General features: G+C 35.9%; 1 protein-coding gene across 2 annotated transcripts in view; it reads left to right on the top strand.

Moving 5' to 3' along the window:
- The window catches only part of USO1 (USO1 vesicle transport factor), an 87,630-nt gene that overhangs the window by 37,450 nt on the left and 31,515 nt on the right, over positions 1-18,665 (top strand). For both annotated transcript variants that reach the window (XM_011224883.3, XM_002919160.4), the window contains exons 5-9: positions 2,806-2,906; positions 3,288-3,390; positions 3,545-3,600; positions 5,956-6,076; positions 17,234-17,412. In XM_011224883.3, coding sequence (XP_011223185.1) covers positions 2,806-2,906; positions 3,288-3,390; positions 3,545-3,600; positions 5,956-6,076; positions 17,234-17,412 — 560 coding nt within the window. The remainder of the gene's footprint in view (positions 1-2,805; positions 2,907-3,287; positions 3,391-3,544; positions 3,601-5,955; positions 6,077-17,233; positions 17,413-18,665) is intronic.

Below are 18,665 nucleotides of genomic sequence, written 5' to 3'. Positions count from 1 at the left end.
GGAGGGCACGTATTGCATGGTGCACTGGGTGTTATACGCAACTAATGAAGCATCAAACTTTTACATCGGAATCTGGGGATGTACTGTATGGTGATTAACACAATATAATAAAATAAAATTTAAAAAAAAAAAAGTTTTGTAGTTTTAACTCCTGTGATTAGGTCTGTGGTTTCTAGTTTTACACTTAGGTCTATGATCCATTTTGAACTAATAGGTCTATTTCTGGACTTTGCATTTTATTGGTCTGTCCTTCTGCCAGTAGGATACTGTCTTGATTACTATAGCTTTATAATAAATCTTGAAATGTTGACGTGTAAATCCTCCAACTTTTTTCTTTTTCAAAGTCCTCTTGGCTCTTTTAGGTTCTTTGCATTCCCTTATCAATCTTAGAATCAGTTTGTCAATTTCTACCAAAAAAGGCTGACTGAGATTTTGATTCAGATTCTGTTCAATCTGTTGATTGATTTGAGGAAAACGGACATCTTAACACTATTGCGCCTTCTAATATAAGAGCACGGTAATATATTTATTTAGGTCTTCCTTTAATTTCTTTCAATGCCATTTTGGAGTTTTCAAAGCATAATCCTGTTTAGTTTTTTTTCTTAAGATTTTATTTATTTTTTTGACAGAGAGAGAGAGAGAGCACGAACAAGCAGGGGGAGCAGCAGGCAGAGGGAGAAGGAGAGGCAGGCTCCCCGAGGAGCAGGGAGTCCGATGTGGGGCTTGATCCCAGGACCCTGAGCCTGGGCAGATGCTTAACCATCTGAGCCACCCAGGCACCTCCTCAAAGCATGATTCTTATACATCTCTTGTCAAATTTATCCCTAAATCTTTAATAATTTCTGGTGCTATTTTAAGTAGTACTGTTTTTTAAATTTCAGTTTCTAATTGTTCATTGCCAGTATGTAGAAATGCGGTTAAGTTTGTATATTGACCTTTTATCCCATAATTTTGCTAACCTCACTTACTAGTTCTAATAGCTTTTTTATAGATTTCATAGGATTTTTTACATAAATACATCACCTGTACATAAAGACAGTTTTATTTCTTCCTTTCCAATCTGTATGCTTTTTATTTCTTTTTTCTGCCTTATGGCACTAAGATCGCCAGATCACAATATTGACTAGAAGTGGTAAAAGTAGATATTCTTGCCTCTTTACTGATCTCAAGTGGAAAGCATTCAGTCTTTTACCATTAAGTATGATGTTAGCTGAAAGTAATTTATAGATGCTCTTTATCATCCAGTTTTGTGACTTTAAGTATCATTTATATGTTTACCACTCATGTGTATGTCCAACCCAGACTTCTCCAATGGCACCTATGTAACCACGGGTTTATCTAACTGCTTATTACTTTCTGCTCAAATCTTTATAACGTGTCTCATACTTGACGTGTCAAAATGAAACTTCTCTCTGTACTCTCAGCTTGCTTCTTCACAGTGTTTTTCATCTCAGTAAATGCCAAATTTCATAAAAAATTTCATAAAAGTTATTACCACTAAGTCTATGCTATCTTCACTCGTTTCCTCAATTATTGCTTCCCTGTTGTCTCTATTGATTGTCTCCCTATTTCCCTTGTTCCCCTGATATTCTGTTCTCAGCACAGCTGCCAGAATAATCCTTTAAAACTGAAGTATTTTGTAAGTAATGTAGTTTGAAGGCCTGGAAACATTTAATTCTTTACTGACATGAGATGATAAGAGAAGTATTTCCTAGAGTTTCTGAAGGGTAAACCCAGCATATTTGAGTACTTAGTATTGAAAAACACTTCTACTTTTGCTCTCTTCTTTTTTCTTCAAATAATTAGATGTGATCATCACTGTCACTGTTGGATTGCTTGCTTTTCCTATCATCTGGGTTTTTTCCATTTCTAAACTATATTAATATTAAAATCTCACATTAGAAAAGAACTATTTGAGGGATCTTGACCACCAGCTCCATTGATTTATAGTCATTGCCTGGAGCAATATGTAGAAAAGGATTGGGTGTGTCTGGCATGGGTGTGGATATGGGAAGTAGTATATTTGCACTCTCTACGTTGCGTATATAGCATAGGCAGATTTTAAATGATAATTTGCTTTGGTAATCATTGCTTTAGTTTTCAGTGGTCCTTTACATTTTTTTTACATTGAAACAATACGTAGTTTAATCTAAAGACTGTTAAGTCTTAAGGACAATTATAAAATCTTCTAAGGAATGAATTAAAATTAAATGTTAAATTCTGATTTTATTGACAATTAACTTTATAGTATATGTATGTTAATTTTTTGAAAAAATACTGAAGAATATGCAGATGATTTGTTTAATTTTATAATTAAATTATTTAATACAGTAACACTAACAGTCAACAAGAACTCTGTGTTCAATAATGTTTTCAGGGGGAGGGTGATTTTGAGGTATGATTTATACACAGTGAAATTTACTCTTTGCAGTTGTATAGTCCTGTGTGTTTTGGCATATGTGTGCCACAGTGTAATCACGATCATATTTGAGGTAGAATATCGCCATCACTCTACTAAGCTCCCTTGTACCCTAATTAGAAGTTTAACCTAAAAATGTCTTTGGAAAGATGTGAGAATTTAAGATGCCTTTTCTTTGAATATCATATTTAAACATTTAAAGAATAACTGTTTATTTAAATGACATTTAAAGTTATTTAAGGATAATCTTTTCAGCATAATTGTGCTATCACTACCAGCCACACTGTTCTAAGAAAATTACCATTTCTGCTTAGCTCCCTCAACAAAAAGGATACTTTAAAATAACATAGCATCATATTGAAGTACTTTATCTTTGAATATTACAGAAGAAAATTCCACAAGACAGAGTGAGGATTTGGGAAGCCAGTTTACAGAAATTTTCATTAAGCAGCAAGAAAATGTCACTCTCCTGTTATCTTTATTGGAGGTAAATAAAGAATCTTCTTTTGTCATCTTAATAAGCTTTTTTTTTTTTTTTTCCTTTTTGGGTGTTATTGAGGAAGCAACATATACATACCTTTTTAAGGTTGTGAAATTTGTTGTATCATTGCAAGAGATTCACATGCATGTTTTAAGGACTGTATAATTTGTTAAAATATTGTCTCCTTTTTTCCATTTTTATTTTACCTAGTCAGGAATGGTTTCATCAATTTATATTTACTATTTTCTTTTTATTTCTTAAATTACTTTTTAAAGTTTGCTAAACTGTGTTTGTTTGTAGTTTTTGGTACCACTGTTAGTTGAAAGAAATGTTTTTCTTAAAAATGTGAATTACAGGTGTTAAATATTTTAAATTCTTATATTGCAGGAGTTTGATTTCCATGTCCGCTGGCCTGCTGTGAAGCTTCTTACTTCTCTTTTAAAACAACTAGGACCTCAGGTGCAGCAAATTATTTTAGTCAGTCCCATGGGTAAGTGACTCATCTTCCTCAAATAATTTTGATTTAAAAGTGAGGATCATTCCTAAAGAGGGAGACTGAAATGATGTGTTAATAAATTGTATAATTTAAAATCACTATTTGTATTTTGATCTGCCACTATTTTTCACATGGTTATATGTTCTAGGTGTTTCAAGATTGATGGACTTATTAGCGGATTCCAGGGAAGTTATACGTAATGATGTAAGTTAAATTCGAAAAATAAGTCTAAGAATATGCAACTTTTCTCCCCCCTCTCTTTGTAAATGAAATCTTTGTTGATCCTTATTCAATGTCATAAGAAGATTTGGGAATTGGGGGTATTGGCCAATCTTTTAGATCTTTTTAAGTTACATACAAGACCATTTTATTTCTTCATTTCCTGCCTATCCGTATTTTGGTGTAGACAGATGATTTTCATATTCAAATTTCTGCTTTCCACAAGTTTAGGATTTCTTCCATCTTTTTTTGAAAGGTTATATTGACACCAGAAAGAGTAAAGGAAACATCCCCAGACATTGAACTGTATAAACATTGAACATTAAACATCGTGTATGTTGCATTGCGTTTGGAATCCTCACCCTCATTTGATTGAGTATGGATTTCAAAGGATTTTCCTTGTAATCTTCATTCAACTATAGAGCATGATTTGCTCTGGAGTTATTTTCCATTCTGATTTATTTTATTATTTGCATATAAGTTTGAATATATTGTATTGGTGTGGTATTTTTTTCTTGTTTGAACATTTTTCTGGTTGTTATCTACAACTTGGTCAAGACTGTAATACTTTTTTTTTTATTTTTTAAATGCTTTTAAAGATTTTATTTTTAAGTAATCTTCATACCCTGAGATCAAGAGTCTTACGCTCCACCAGTCGAGCCAGCCAGGCACCCCTAGACTGTAATACTTTAGACAACAATTGGAAAAATCCTTTTAAAATTAAATTCTAGAGCTAAGAGAGCATATCAGGTTAATCCATTCTCCATTAATAACACTGAGAAGCCAAAGACTCATGGAAACCAATTGATTTGTTGTTAGTGATGTCTATTCATCTTTGTATATATGGTAACTGGCCTGTGCCTTTCTCATCCTAACTGCTAGTAAATACCATTTGGTTTGCTCTTAGCCTCACAACTGGTTAGTTGCAAAGCAGAGACACAAGTGAAGTGCTCTTGACTTCTAGTTCACATATACTGTGTTTTTTTTTTTAACTTTGTATTCAACATTTTGTAGTATGTATGTCAATGCAGTGTTTTAAGGGGTGAAATAATATAGTAATGTAACTCTTGAGAGGGACATTTTTAAAACTGTTATTCTTTTAAGACAAGTCTTAAATCCCATCTACTTAGGAATTTTGAACATCCTTCCTTCACGAAAATATAACTATATATCTTGATGTTGTTGTTTTGTTCTTCTCTTGGCCCTCAGTATATATAAGATGATACCATACAAATCTTTTTTTTTTTAATTTTCGATTCTATTTTATTTTATAATTTATTTATTTATTTATTTACCTCTTTTTCTTTTTTTAAGATTTTATTTTAAAGTAATCTCTACACCCAACATGTGGCTCAAACTTACAACCGTGAAATCAGGAGTCACATGCTCCTCTAACTGAGCCAGCCAGGCACCCCACCATATAAATGATTTAATGAGGAGATTCTCTCGTCGTGGATTGTTATTAGTATCATTATGATTTATTTTCATTTCAGATAGAATTTGTGTGTGTGTGTGTGTGTGTGTGTATGTGTATAACTGTATTAGCTTGGTTTTTAAATACGACATTTCCTTTACCCCTACTCTTTTTTCCTGCTCTCAACCTTTTTCTCAATTTTTTTTTGTTTTTTTTGGGGGGTTTTTTAATTATTGTTTTTTAAGGTAGGCTCCAAGCCCAGCACAGAGCCCAGTGTGGGACTTGAACTCATGACCCCGAGATCAAGACATGAGCTGAGATAGAGAGTCAGACGCTTAACCGTCTGAGCCACACTGTACCCCACCTTTTTCTCAATTTTTATTTGAGACAGATAAGATGATTCTCTATGTTGCTTTTCATTAATTTTATGATTAGAGATTAAGTTATATATTTTTTTAACTTCTAGATTCTTGGTTTTTATGTTTTACAGCTGTCCTTTTTTGGAACTTTGTCTGCCAGAATGTGATGATGTTGGTAGATTTCTATTATTGAATTCACAGTTTCATACTATTGCTATTGTGAAGCACATACAGAAGCATCCCTGAGACATATAATTATGCCCAGCTCTCTTAGGCCACAATTAAAGCTAAGTAGTGATAGATGAATATGTAAGAATTGTTGTGTATTTATATCGTGCAGTGAAAAGAGAATGGAATTAGGAGTTGGTAGACTCCTTGTCTAGGCTCCGTCCCTTTGAGATCTATAATCTTGGGGCGGCATATTGCTCATCTTCTCTGTCCTTTTTTCCCCCATCTATAAAATGAAAGAGTTAAACCTGTGAAATTCCTGCACTTCTAAAATTCTGTAGTTTTTAAATGTCTTATAAAAGTTGTTCTCTACTAAACATTATCTTTTTTTCTCCTAAGGGTGTGTTACTACTGCAGGCACTAACAAGAAGCAATGGAGCAATCCAGAAAATTGTTGCTTTTGAAAATGCCTTTGAGAGACTACTGGACATTATTACAGAAGAGGGGAACAGTGATGGAGGTACAGTATGAGGAGAGTGATTTGAAGAGATTCCTCACTAAATTTTTAACTTTTACAGAATGCGATTAGAGGGAGAAATGAGGACTCATACTTGATATTCTTTCTTTCATTATGGTTTGTGGGTATGGATTTCTTTTTATTTATTCTATTTGATATTTGTTAGGCTTCTGGAATCTAGGTTGGTGTCTTTCATCATTTCCAGAAAACCTCAGCTATCTCTCTTCAAACACATTTTCACCCATCTTTCTAAACTCAGAATCAATTCTCTGTCATCTGATTTGACTCTCACTTTATTTTACTTTCTCTTCTGTGTTTTCTGTCTTTTTGTCTTTCCAGGCTTTATTCTGGTTTATTATTTCTGACCTGTTATCTATTTCATCAATTCTTTCTTCACCTACATTTTTTTATTATTACTATTTTAAGTTTCTATTTAAATTCCAGTTAGTTAATATACAGTGTGATAGTTTCAGATGTGCAATGTAGTGATTCAGTACTTCCATACAACACCCAGTGCTCATCACAAGTGCCCTCCTTAATCCCATCACCTATTTAACCCATCCCCCTGCCCACCTTCCTTCTGGTAACCATCAGTTTGTTCTCTGTAGTTAAGAGTCTCTGGTTTGCCTTTCTCTTTTTTTTCCCGTGCTCATCTGTTTTGTTTCTTAAATTCCATATATGAGTGACATTATACGGTATTTGTCTTACTTTGACTGACTTATTTTGTTTAGCGTAATACTCTCTAGCTCCTTCCATGTCGTTGCAGATGGGAAGATTTCATTCTTTTTTGTGGCTGAGTGATAGTCCATTGTATGTATACCACATCTAATTCCATTCATCAGTCAGTGGGCACTTGGGCTGTTTCCATAGTTTGGCTTTTGCAGATAATGCTGCTATAAACATTGGGGTGCATGTGTCCTTTTGAACTAGTATTTTTGTATTCTTTGGGTAAACGCCTAGTAATGCAACTGCTGGATTATGGGGTAGTTCTATTTTTAGCTTCTTGAGGAACTTACATACTGTTTTTCAGAGTGGCTCTACTAGCTTGCATTCCCTCCCACAGTGTAAGAGGGTTCCCCTTTCCCCCATCTTCTGACAGGTGTGTGGTGGTATCTCATCCTGTTTTTGATTTGTATTTCCCTGATGATGAGTGATGTTGAGCACCTCTTTTCATATGTCTGTTAGCCATCTGTGTGTCTTCTTTGGAAAAATACCTATTTATGTCTTCTATTTTTTAATTGAATTATTAATTTGGGGAGTATTGAGTTTTATAAGATAGTTCTTTATATATTTTGGATACAAACACTTTACCAGATAAGTCATTTGCAAATATCCCATTTTGTAGGTTACCTTTTAGTTTTGTTGATTGTTTCCTTCGCTGTGCAAAAGCTTTTTATTTTAATGACACAGCAAAAGTAAACTTGGGGTTCATCTTCACCTATATGTAATCTGTTGTTAAACATGTCTATTGAGAGATTTTTCCCCCATTTTTATTGAAACATAATTCACCTACAAGTTTAAGGTGTACAACATGATTTGACTTGATACTTGTGAAATATAAGTTTAGTCAACATACGTCTATTGAATTTTTAATTTCTCTTTTCTTGGAAGTTCTGTTTGGTTCTTTAGGAAACTTGCTATGTAATTTTTTCTAATTTCCTTTTCTCTGCAGATATTTTTTTCTCTTTTCTTTATATTAAAGATTTATTTATTTACTAGAGAAAGAGAGAGCAGGGGGAGGGGCTGAGGGAGAGGGGGAGAGAAAAAATCCCAAACTGACTCTGTGCTGAGCGGGGAGCCCAACATGGGGCTCAATCCCACAACCCCGAGATCACCACCTGAGCCGAAACTAAGAGTCAGATGCCCAACCAACTGCACCACCCAAGAGTCCCTCCCTGCAGATATTTTCAACTTACTATTTATTTCTGCAAACACAAGAAACAATTATTTTATAGTCTGTGTCTGATAATACTAATTTTAAGTCTTTGTGGATCTGGAAATTTTGCTCCATTGGTTCTAATGCATTGTACAGTGTTTTCTGTGTGCATGATTATCTTTGATTAGGTGTTATGTTTTACTTAACAGAAGAATTATTCATAGGAATTTGAAGCCTAGGATAGAGGTAATTTCTTTTAGAGAAAACACTGTAGTTTCTGCCAGGCCCTGGGAATGCAGTTTATCTGGGATCAGCTTAATCCAGGTTTAGGGTTTGAGATTTCCTAGACCACTCAGGCAATTCAAACCCAGGCTCTAAGATCTGTGAGGACTTCTTTTGGTTATTCTCACCCGGAGGATATAGCCCTTTGAAGTCCCAGCTTATTAGTGGAGAGTTTTCTAGATTCCTTTCCCACCTTGTGTATGCTCTTGGCTTTGATTTATTTTCCCTCTGCCCTGTAAGTCTGTCAAAATGAAAGTTTTCGATTTTTTAAGATTGAGAAATGTACTCCCAGCCAAAAGTATCTATACATGTTTACCTCACTAAGATAACCATTTTCTTATCAGTGGTAGCCTGCTAAACTAAACTCTTCATTGCTCCTAAGACTTTTTTGTTTTTTAATTCAATGTTTTTAGTTGTTTTTAATGAGAAGTTGATCCAAAAACCTAGCACTGGGGTTGGAAGAGAAAATTAGCTTATTTGCATTGATTGAACTGAGATCAGCGAGTTGAGTAGTATAGGTGACATTTGGCTATATTAATCAGGAGGGGAGGACCAGCCTAGAGATAAAGATTTATGTGTCTAGAATATAGATGGTAGATGAAACAGAGTTAGATAAATGAGATAAAAGATAAAATGAGTCAGGGTAAGTAAGGAGTGAGAAGGAAGTGCTAAAACAAAACTTAAGCAATACTAATAGTTAAGGGATGGTAGAGGAGCAACTATTGATAAAAGAGACTGAGGGCTGAGAGGCAGGAGGAAAACCTCTGTAGAAGGGTCTGGGGAGTGGGTAGCATTGTTAGAAGCTGCTCAGGTGTCAGACAAGATAAGGCAGAAATGCACCTTTGGGATTTAGGACATGAACATCATTGATGACCTTGGGGAGAGCAGTTGTGTATAGTGGTTGCCTCAGAATCTATTTTGCAGTGAGAGGAGCGAGTCAAAAATGGGAAAATAAAATAGTAGAGAAAACTCATTCAACGAATATGGAGAAGTTAGGGGAGAGAAGTGAATAGGAACTGGAGGTTGACAGGGAATGTTTTTTATCCTCTTAAATTTTTTGTTGACATGTGAAATATTTCAAACATACAGAAAACAATAAGAAATGGTGTAACAAATATTAGTGCATCTATCGTCCAATTCTATTAAATGTTTACAATTTGCTATACATGTTTTAGATTTTTAAGAAAGAAAACACCACAGTTAAGTCCTTCGTATAACTGTTCTCTGTATAACTATAACAAAGTTAAGCCTTTGTAGAACTGTTACTCTTCCTTCCTTCCCTAAGATTACAGTATTTTGATTTTGTTTTCCCATTCAATGAGTGTTTTTATACTTTTTAAAAAAGATTTATTTAGTTTAGAGAGAGACTATGCATGAGTAGGTCAGAGGGAGAGGGGGAGAATCCCAAGCAGACTCTCCATTGAGCGTGGAGCCCAATGTGAGGCTCAATCTCACAACCCTGAGATTATGGCCTGAGCCAAAATCAAGAGTTGGGCACTTACCCAACTGAGCTACCCAGATGCCCCTGTTTTTATACTTTTAACATGTATTTGTGTGATTCTACACACACACACACACACATACACACACATCGTATATTAATAAACCATATATAACATTATTTTGCGTGTTCTCAAACTAGATAAAAAGCATCCTTCTGAATATAACTTTACAACTTGCTGTTTTATATCCAACATTATGTTTTTGAGATTTATCCATGTTGATACATATTACTATAGTTTATTCATTTTAAGTGCTATTTATTAGTAGTATGAATATTCTATGATCTATTTTTTTTAAGATTTTATTTATTTATTTGAGAGAGAGACAGCACAAGCAGGGGGGAGGGGCAGAGGGAGAGGGAGAAGCAGATTCCCCACTGAGCAGGGAGCCCAACTTAGGGCTATATCCCAGGATCCCAAGTTCAAAAACCAAGCTGAAGGCAGAACGCTCAAGCCACCCAGGTACCCCTATGATCTGTTTTGTTTTTGTTTTTTTTTTTATTGAGTTGACAATTACGCTGTATCTATTTTTGGTAATATAAACTGTTATTGTGAATGGTCTTTATGTGTCTACTTGTATATGAAGTTTCTCTACACTGTATACCTACAAATAGAATTACACTTTTTCATCTTTACCGCATATTGCCAAGTGGCTTTCTTAAGTGGTTTTATTGGTTTATGTATCTATCAGCAGTGTTTTCAGGTTTCTTTTTCTTCACATTCTTGTCAGTCCTTGCTTGCCAGTTTGATGGGTATCTCATTGATATTTTCACTTTTCATTTCGTAAACTAATGAGATTAAACATATTTTCATGGGTGTTTATGCCATCTGATTTTGTTGATTTGTCTTTTACCCCTCTAAATTAACTGCTTGCGCATTTTAGTGTAAGATTGTTTTTCCTTTCCCAGTTGATTACTGAGAGTTCTTTATGTATTCTGGATACCAATCCTTTGTTAATTATACATGTTTCAATTATCTTTTTCTAGTCTATTTATAGTGTTTCTATTAAAGTTTAAAATTTTAACATAATCACATATATTGACTTTTTTTTAAGATTGTATTTTTTAAAATATTTACTTATTTATTTGAGAGAGAGTGAGAGAGGGAGGGGCAGAGGGACAAGCAGACTCCCCACTGAGCACAGAGCCCAATGCGGGGCTCATTCCCTGGACCCTGAGATCATGACTTGAGCTGAAGTCAGATGCTTAACCCACTGAGCCACCCAGGCACCCTCATTTATTGGCTTTTTAAAAATAGTTTATGCTTTTGTGTCTTATTTTAAAATTTTTTCTCTACCTCAAGGTTGTAGAGAGTGTTTTCATCATTTTCTTCTAAAGGCTTTTCAGTTTTGTCTTCTACATTTAATTAATATGGATTTTGCATTTGAATGATGGTGTGAGATTTGTAGTCAAACATCCATGTGTGTGAAGGTCTATTTCTGAGTACTCTGTTCTGTTCCATTTGTCTCACTGCACTAAAACCATACTTTCTTAATTACTAAACCTCATAATAATCTCTTATCTATTAGAATATAGGAAAATCTTTTATATTGTTTGATTCCCAGATCCAATTCCAGTGTTAGATACCAGCAGGGTATTTGAGAATTCAACTCAGTTCTGACACTGTCTATCCACAGATAGCATCAGATTCCATAGGTTAAGGGTTTAGTCCTACAAGACTGCCCTCCACCCTCCCTCTTCAGATGCCAATCACAAGCCCCAGGCTGTTACCTGTGCTTCTGACCTACTTCACAGAATTCAGAGAAACACATGTTTACCAGTTTATTAAAGAATATGAATCAACAGCCAGATGAGGAAATACACAGGGAGAGGTCCTAAACAAAGGAGCTTCTGTCCTTGTGAAGCTTGGGTCCCAGCTTAATGACACATGGAAGTATTCTGGTTCCCCAAGTGTGGAGGCTATCTGCAAAGGAGCAAAAAACTGTCCTCTTGGGTATTTATGGAATCTTCATTAAAAATTCATGATTGACTAAGTCATTGGCCATTAGCTGGTTCAACCTCTAGCCTCTCCCTCCTTCCTGGAAGTGGGGAGAATTCCTGGGGGGGGGGACTGAAAGTTCCAACCCTATAGTCACATGGTTGGTCCTCCTGGCAACCAGCACCCGCCTTTGGGTGGGGTCCCAAAGTCACCTTCATTAATAGCAGGATACCCATTTCACCTTTATGGCTCTGAAGGGTTTTCAGAAACTGTTAATGAAGATCAAGTAGCTGAGAAATATATTTTGGTCATCTGAATGAATTCTGAAGCCCTCTTCTCAATTGCGTTAACACGCCTTTTCCTTTTGTTGTTTATTTGAATGAAATTTGTTTGCCAATCAAGTTTGTATATTAAAAATAAATATATGTATATATTTTCTTTTTTTAAGTAACCTCTGAACCCAGTGCAGATCTCAAACTTAGAACCCCAAGATCAAGAGTCACATACTCTACTGAGGAGCCAGCCAGGCACCCCCACTGTTGGAATTTTGATTGGAAATATATTGGGTTTACAGATTAATTTAAGGAGAATTGTCATCTTTGTGTATTGACTTTTCCCATTCATGAACTCAGGTCTATCTCTTAATTTATTCAGATCTTTTTTAGATCTTTGAGTCATGTTTTATAATGTTGAACAAAAGAGTGTTACACCTTTTTTAATTAGATTGATTCCTAGACATCTTACCGTTTTTGTTACCATATGAATGGGATCTTTTTCTGTTACATTCTCAAACTGGTCATTACTTGATTTTTCTATGTTGATCTTGTATCCAACCACCTTATTAAACCATTAGTTCTAATTGGGCTTTCTGTGTAAACAATCCTATTTTCTACTTATAAAAGTGATCGTTTTTCTTCCTTTTTAATTCTTACACTTTTCTTTTTTGTCTATTGGGCTAATTAGAATCTTTAATACAGAGTTGAATGTTGCTGACTTTCGTAAGAATACTAAAGTTTGATTTTTGCTAAGAGTTTTTATCGTGAATGAATCTTCAATTTTAGTAAATTTTTTTCTGTATCTATGGAGATCATCAGATTATTCTTCTTCTTTAATCTATGAGGTTTTTTCTTTAACATGAGAGAGACTGCAACCAATATAAGCAGGTTGAGAGGAGGGAGGATACAGGAAGAGAGAGGGTGATCAGTCAGTGATACATAATACCTAAAAAAGGAGGAAGGAATGGAATTCAGAGTAGGGGGTAAGAGTTGGTTTTTAAGATAGGAAAAGAAGCACATCATCCATCATAATGGGGAAGGCACAGGTGGAGATGTAGGTCCTTTTTCAGAGTTGGTGGTAGGAAGTTGAATTGAAAATAGAGTCATATGCTAAGAGTGAAAGAGGAGGACACAGTTGAGAATTATGAAGAAGGTAAAAAGTCTTTTGGAGAATAGGAGAGCCAGATGACTGTTGTAATTAGGAAGATTTCCAGGCAGGGATAAAAGCCTCATTGAGGGTTTTCACTGTGATTTTACAGCACTGCAGACTGCTTGATTAAGTGATTCTGTTCCCCCATTCCTTTCCAGTACTCAGCTGCCTAGGTGCTTTAGAGGACAAAAACCAAGCAGTTAATTTTTCAAAGGATTGTATGTTTTCCAAGAAGGTGCTATGAGAAAAGACACTAAGATGAGAGAACTTAGTTTATTATCTACAGAGTGAAGAAATGAAGATCTATATAATCTAAGTCAGATAGGGAAGAAAGGAAAGACAGAGGGGACTCCTAAAAAGGAAGAAAGAAGACTTGTTGATGGGTTGAAAGTCTCAGGGAAACCATAGAACAGATATGTTGAGAATACTTAGCGGGAAAGATGGGAGGTTTTTGTAATGGAGTAAGAATTTTCTCTGACAATGAGGCCAAGGAACTGAGAAGTCCAGGTATTAAATGGATTGTTATTGAAATCAAGAGTGACAGCAGGAAGTCGAGAAAGATTTTGAGCAAGATGCCAGCGATGCTTTCAGTGAACAGAGTAGTGACCACGGTGTCGTTACATAACTGTGATGAGGAGTGGTAAGAGATGGTATGGCAGATGGCCTGATCCTCAAGGAAACAGGAGATTTTATGAGAAGGCAGAGGAACTATGGTCTCTGGAAAGTACACTGGGCTGGGAGGATCATAGATTCCACATTCTGACCCTAAGGTACATGGGATTGAGAGCATGAACTGCCTGCACTTCAGAATGTTACAGGGTAAGGCAGCTTCTTTATTTTTTTTCTTTAAAGATTTTATTTATTTATTTGACAGAGAGCACAAGCAGGGGGAGCGGCAGAGGGAGATGGAGAAGCAGGCTCCCTGATGAGCAGGGAGCCCAATATGGGGCTTGATCCCAGGCCCTGAGATCATGACCTGAGCTGAAGGCAGATGCTTAACCGACTGAGCCACCCAGGCACCGAAGGCAGCTTCTTTAAAGAAAAATACATTTCAGGGCACCTGGGTGGCTCAGTCAGTTAAGCATCTGCCTTCGGCTCAGGTCATGATCCTGGGGTCTTGGGATTGAGTCCTACATCGTGCTCCCTGCTCAGTGGGGAGTCTGCTTCTTCCCCTCTCTCTGCCCCTCCCCCTGCTTGTGTGAGCTCTCTCTCTCCAAAATAAATAAATAAATCTTTAAAAAAAAATAAAAAACATTTCATGAAGTGATTGAGGGTATAGTAGGTTTTATTAACCAGTATTTGGGAGTTTGAGGTAGCATGTTGAGAGTTTGAAAGGAGATAAAGCATTCTAAGATGAGAAAATGGAAGTGCATAGGTGATAGCAACATATGTATTTTCAGAGGTGACCAAGGAAAACAGAATTTTAAGGAAAAGTAGAATTAGCCAGTCTTTACGATTGCTAAGATAAGTTCCAGTGACTCCTTGTAACTATTGCTGGCCTTCAAAGCTCTAGAATTCACTTTGCACAGTGGAGGGAAGGCCTGCCAGTTATAGTGAGGGCTTTGACATTCTGTTTCCTCCAGAGCCTTCAGATGGTCCTAATGGCAGATCATATTTAATGGAGATTTCTGGTCCTGAATAAGAAACAGATTCAGTGGTTCCTCCTTAGGAGGTGAGGATCCACATGGTTCAGCAGCATGAGGTAAGAAAGCCTCTAATTTGAAGAGATCAGGACTGGTTAAATCAGAGGTTTTTATATGCACCTTAAGCATTTTATTTCAAGTTAAATGTAGTAATTTTTTAAAAATACGCATTGATATACTGATCTTTTGAGTTAGGGCCAGAATCTTTTCTTCGAATAGGGGTCGACTGATTGGAGTTGGAGTTTTTCCATCATCTTTCTGCATCTTTCTTACATCACATCTACAATACATCATGTAGGATTTGCTTTTTGATTTCTTTAAAGTGAAGTGCAAGATCTTTATGGGTTTTTACAATTACTTGTTTTTTAGACTTGCATTACTATGTATAACAACTATTATATTCTAAGCTATTCTTAATGACTTGCTTTCATTGAATTTTGCCAAAGACTCAGTTTTTATAAAAATAGCTCTGTTATTATATAGTCATTTGCTCATATCTATAGGGAATACATTCCAAGACCCCCAGTGGGTGCCTGAAATCATAGATAGTACCAAACCCTATATATACAGTGTTTTTTCCTATACATACATACCTATGATAAAGTTTAATTTATAAATTAGGCACAGCAAGAGATTAACAACAACTAATAATAAAAATAGAACAATTGTAACAATATACTGTAATTAAAGTTGTATGAATGTGATTTTACTTCTCTGTCTCTGAAAATATTGTGCTGTACTCACCTTGCTTCTCGTGATGATGTGAAATGATAAAATGTCTATGTGATGAGATGGAGTAAGTTGAACGATGCATTGTGACGTAGCATTAGGCTACTATTATTAACCTTTTGACACTAAATCAGGAGAAGGACCATCTGCTTCTGGACTGCACTTGATCACAGATAAGTGAGACCTCAGAAAGTGAAACTGCAGATAAGGGGGGACTGTTATTTGGCAATTTATGTAATAGTTAATTAATAATTAGTGCAATAGCGTGGTTGATTTGTAAATTACAAAAGTAATTTTCTCTTAGATACCATACCAAAGGCATGATCCATGAAAGAAAAAGTCAATATGTGGGACTTCGTTAACGTTGAAAATTTCTCTACAAAACACTGTTAAGCTACTCTAAAAAACAGTCTTTTTTTTTTAAGTATTATTTATTTAAGTGATCTCTACGCTCAACATACGTCTTGAACTCAAACGGCCCTGAGATCAACAGTCATATGCTCTTGCAACTGAGCCAGCCAGGTGCCCCCAAAAAATAAAGTCTGTTAATTAAAAAAATAATTAAAAAGAGCAACTGATTTTTGTAAACATAAAGCTCAACTAGTAGGAGTAAAAGTGTGGGTGTACCATACAGAGGAACCTACTAGCTGTGAACATCTAGTATCAATCATATTTTTAACAAACACATCCTTAATTAAACTAGCACTTAGTAAAGTAGAGATCGCTTGGCGAGCTTTAAGCCATGATAACAGTGTAAGCTGTAGCGCAGATGAAAGTACCCTGTAGAATAGTATGTTATAAGCAGAGATAGGAATAAATGGAGAACAGGAACCAGGAAGGACAGGGAGCCTGAGGAGTGGCCAGAGATCTGTAAGGAAAATGAAGGAGAGAGTAGTTAGTGTTTTAGAAACCAAAGGAAGAGGAAGTTTGAAGGCAGGACATCAAGACAACAATGTCAGGTGCTTCTTAGAGATTAAATAAGATGTGGTTGATTCATTCAACGAACATCTAATAGTGACCTGATATTTATAGATCTGATATCTTGTCTCTGTCTCTTACTCTGAGAACACAGAGTAAGTCCCTGTAGCCTAGGAGGGCATTCACATTTCTGTCTTTATGAATTATAATCTAGTGGAGAAGACAGATACTGTATAATAAAAGGAGCAGGCTTTTGTGAAAACGTGTAGCTGGTGATACTAGCCTGGTCATCAGGTCTTGATGTTTAATCTGGGATCTGAAGAAAAAATATAAGTTACTGAGGTGAGTAGATAGTTGAACAGAGTGGTCAAGAGCTCAGTGGGACCTGAGAAAAAGCACACAGCTTGTGGCCTATGGTCATCAGGAGTCAGAGCAGGCTTTCTTCCTTGCCGTAGTGAAGAAATGCTGAGCTTGGAGATTTGTCTTTTTAAGTGTTTGGTGGAGGGAATCTGGGTGACTCAGTCAGTTAAGTGTCGGACTCTTGATTTCGGCTCAAGCTCAGGTCATGATTTCAGGGTCATGAGATCGAGCCCCTCGGGGCTCTGAGCTCAGTATTGAGTGAAATCTGCTGGTCCCTCTCTCTCCCCCTTTGCTCCTCCCCCGCACACAGGCACGCGTGTGCATGACTCTGTCTCTCTCTAAAATAAATAAAATCTTTAAAAAAAGAAAAAAAAAAGATTCTCTCCCTCTTCCTTTGCCCCCCCCCCCCAGCAAAAAGTGTTTGGGGATTGAATTTTTCTTCGGGTTATATCAGCCTTAACACTTTCATTTTACATTCTTTTCCCAGGTATAGTAGTGGAAGATTGTCTGATTTTGCTCCAAAACTTGTTAAAAAACAACAATTCCAATCAAAATTTTTTTAAAGAAGGCTCATATATTCAACGTATGAAACCTTGGTTTCATGTTGGAGATGAAAATTCTGGCTGGTCTGCACAGAAAGTGACTAACCTGCACGTAATGCTACAGGTATACTGTAGTTAGACATAAATGTGATAAGAATTTTGACAATGTTCCTTTCAAAGAAAAGAAAATTGCTTGTGTTTGATAAATCTAGGATATTGAGTTGGTTTCACATGGGCTTAAAAAAAACCTTTTAATATGAAGATTTGCAGTTATGCTCAGAGATCCTCTGCCATTAACCTCCCCTCCCAACCCCCATTACATACACCCATCACTCAGCTTCAGTAATTATTAACATCCGGCAATGTTGTTTCACCTTTTATTCCCCTTTCTTGCCCTGCTGGATTATTTTAAAGCAAATCCAAACATAGAGAGTCCTGATGAGTTTTATACCCAGGGAATAATAAGAGTGTTGATTTGAATTTTTTAAATCTGCTTTCTTCAATTAAGGCTTTAATGTTCAGAATACTATGTTCAGCAAATAAATCCATTCAGTAAACATTTACTGGGATCTAGGAACTGACTGCTAGGAAATGAATGATAATGTGCCTGCCCCCAAAGATTAATAAACTGTTTTAAATCCGATATGGGTTAAACTGACACATCACCTGTAATTTTATTTAAGCTTTATGGTGAAAGCTTAGTGGTGATGGATAGTAAAAGTGAAGACAGTAGGATCCCAAATGACTTCTGCATCAGAGAATATATGAAATTCTTTGAAGTATTTTACTTACTTATTCCTTTATTATTCCTTCTCAATCCTTAAGTTTATGCACTAGCCTCCCAACTTACTGACTCTCTGGTGAGTCTTATGGGTCTTTGAATATCTCTGAATTGTGCCTGCCTTCCTGAAGTTGTTTTCCTCAAAACTAGATCGATAGTTTCTCTAGTAATTAGAGTCTGAATACTGCTGCATGCCCTGGGAATTGGCTGTGTAGGGTTGATTGATAATTAGGGTGACCAGATGCCCCATTTTGCCGGGATAGTATTATTTTGTAATTACTGTAACAGTGTCCTCTTTCACTTCTAAACTGTCCCAATTTAGATAATAAATTATAGTTACCCTATATAGAATATTCCTAAGAACGGTGAGGAAAATATTTAACGGGAGAACATGGATAGAATCTTTCTATTTTATACTCTCCCCTTCATCATTTCTATTTTCATGTGTCAGAATTACATATTTCAAGACTGTATTAGTTTTTCATACTTTCAAAATAGCATGCTAAGTAGTAAGCTTGCTATCTTTGCCCAACACCACTTTCTTAATAAAGGAAATTCCTCTAGAGAAGTACCTTTCAAAATGTGATTAGACAGAG

This window comes from Ailuropoda melanoleuca, chromosome 11 (genome assembly GCF_002007445.2).
Source record: "Ailuropoda melanoleuca isolate Jingjing chromosome 11, ASM200744v2, whole genome shotgun sequence".
Taxonomy (NCBI): domain Eukaryota; kingdom Metazoa; phylum Chordata; class Mammalia; order Carnivora; family Ursidae; genus Ailuropoda; species Ailuropoda melanoleuca.
This window is presented reverse-complemented; position numbering and strand designations above follow the sequence as displayed.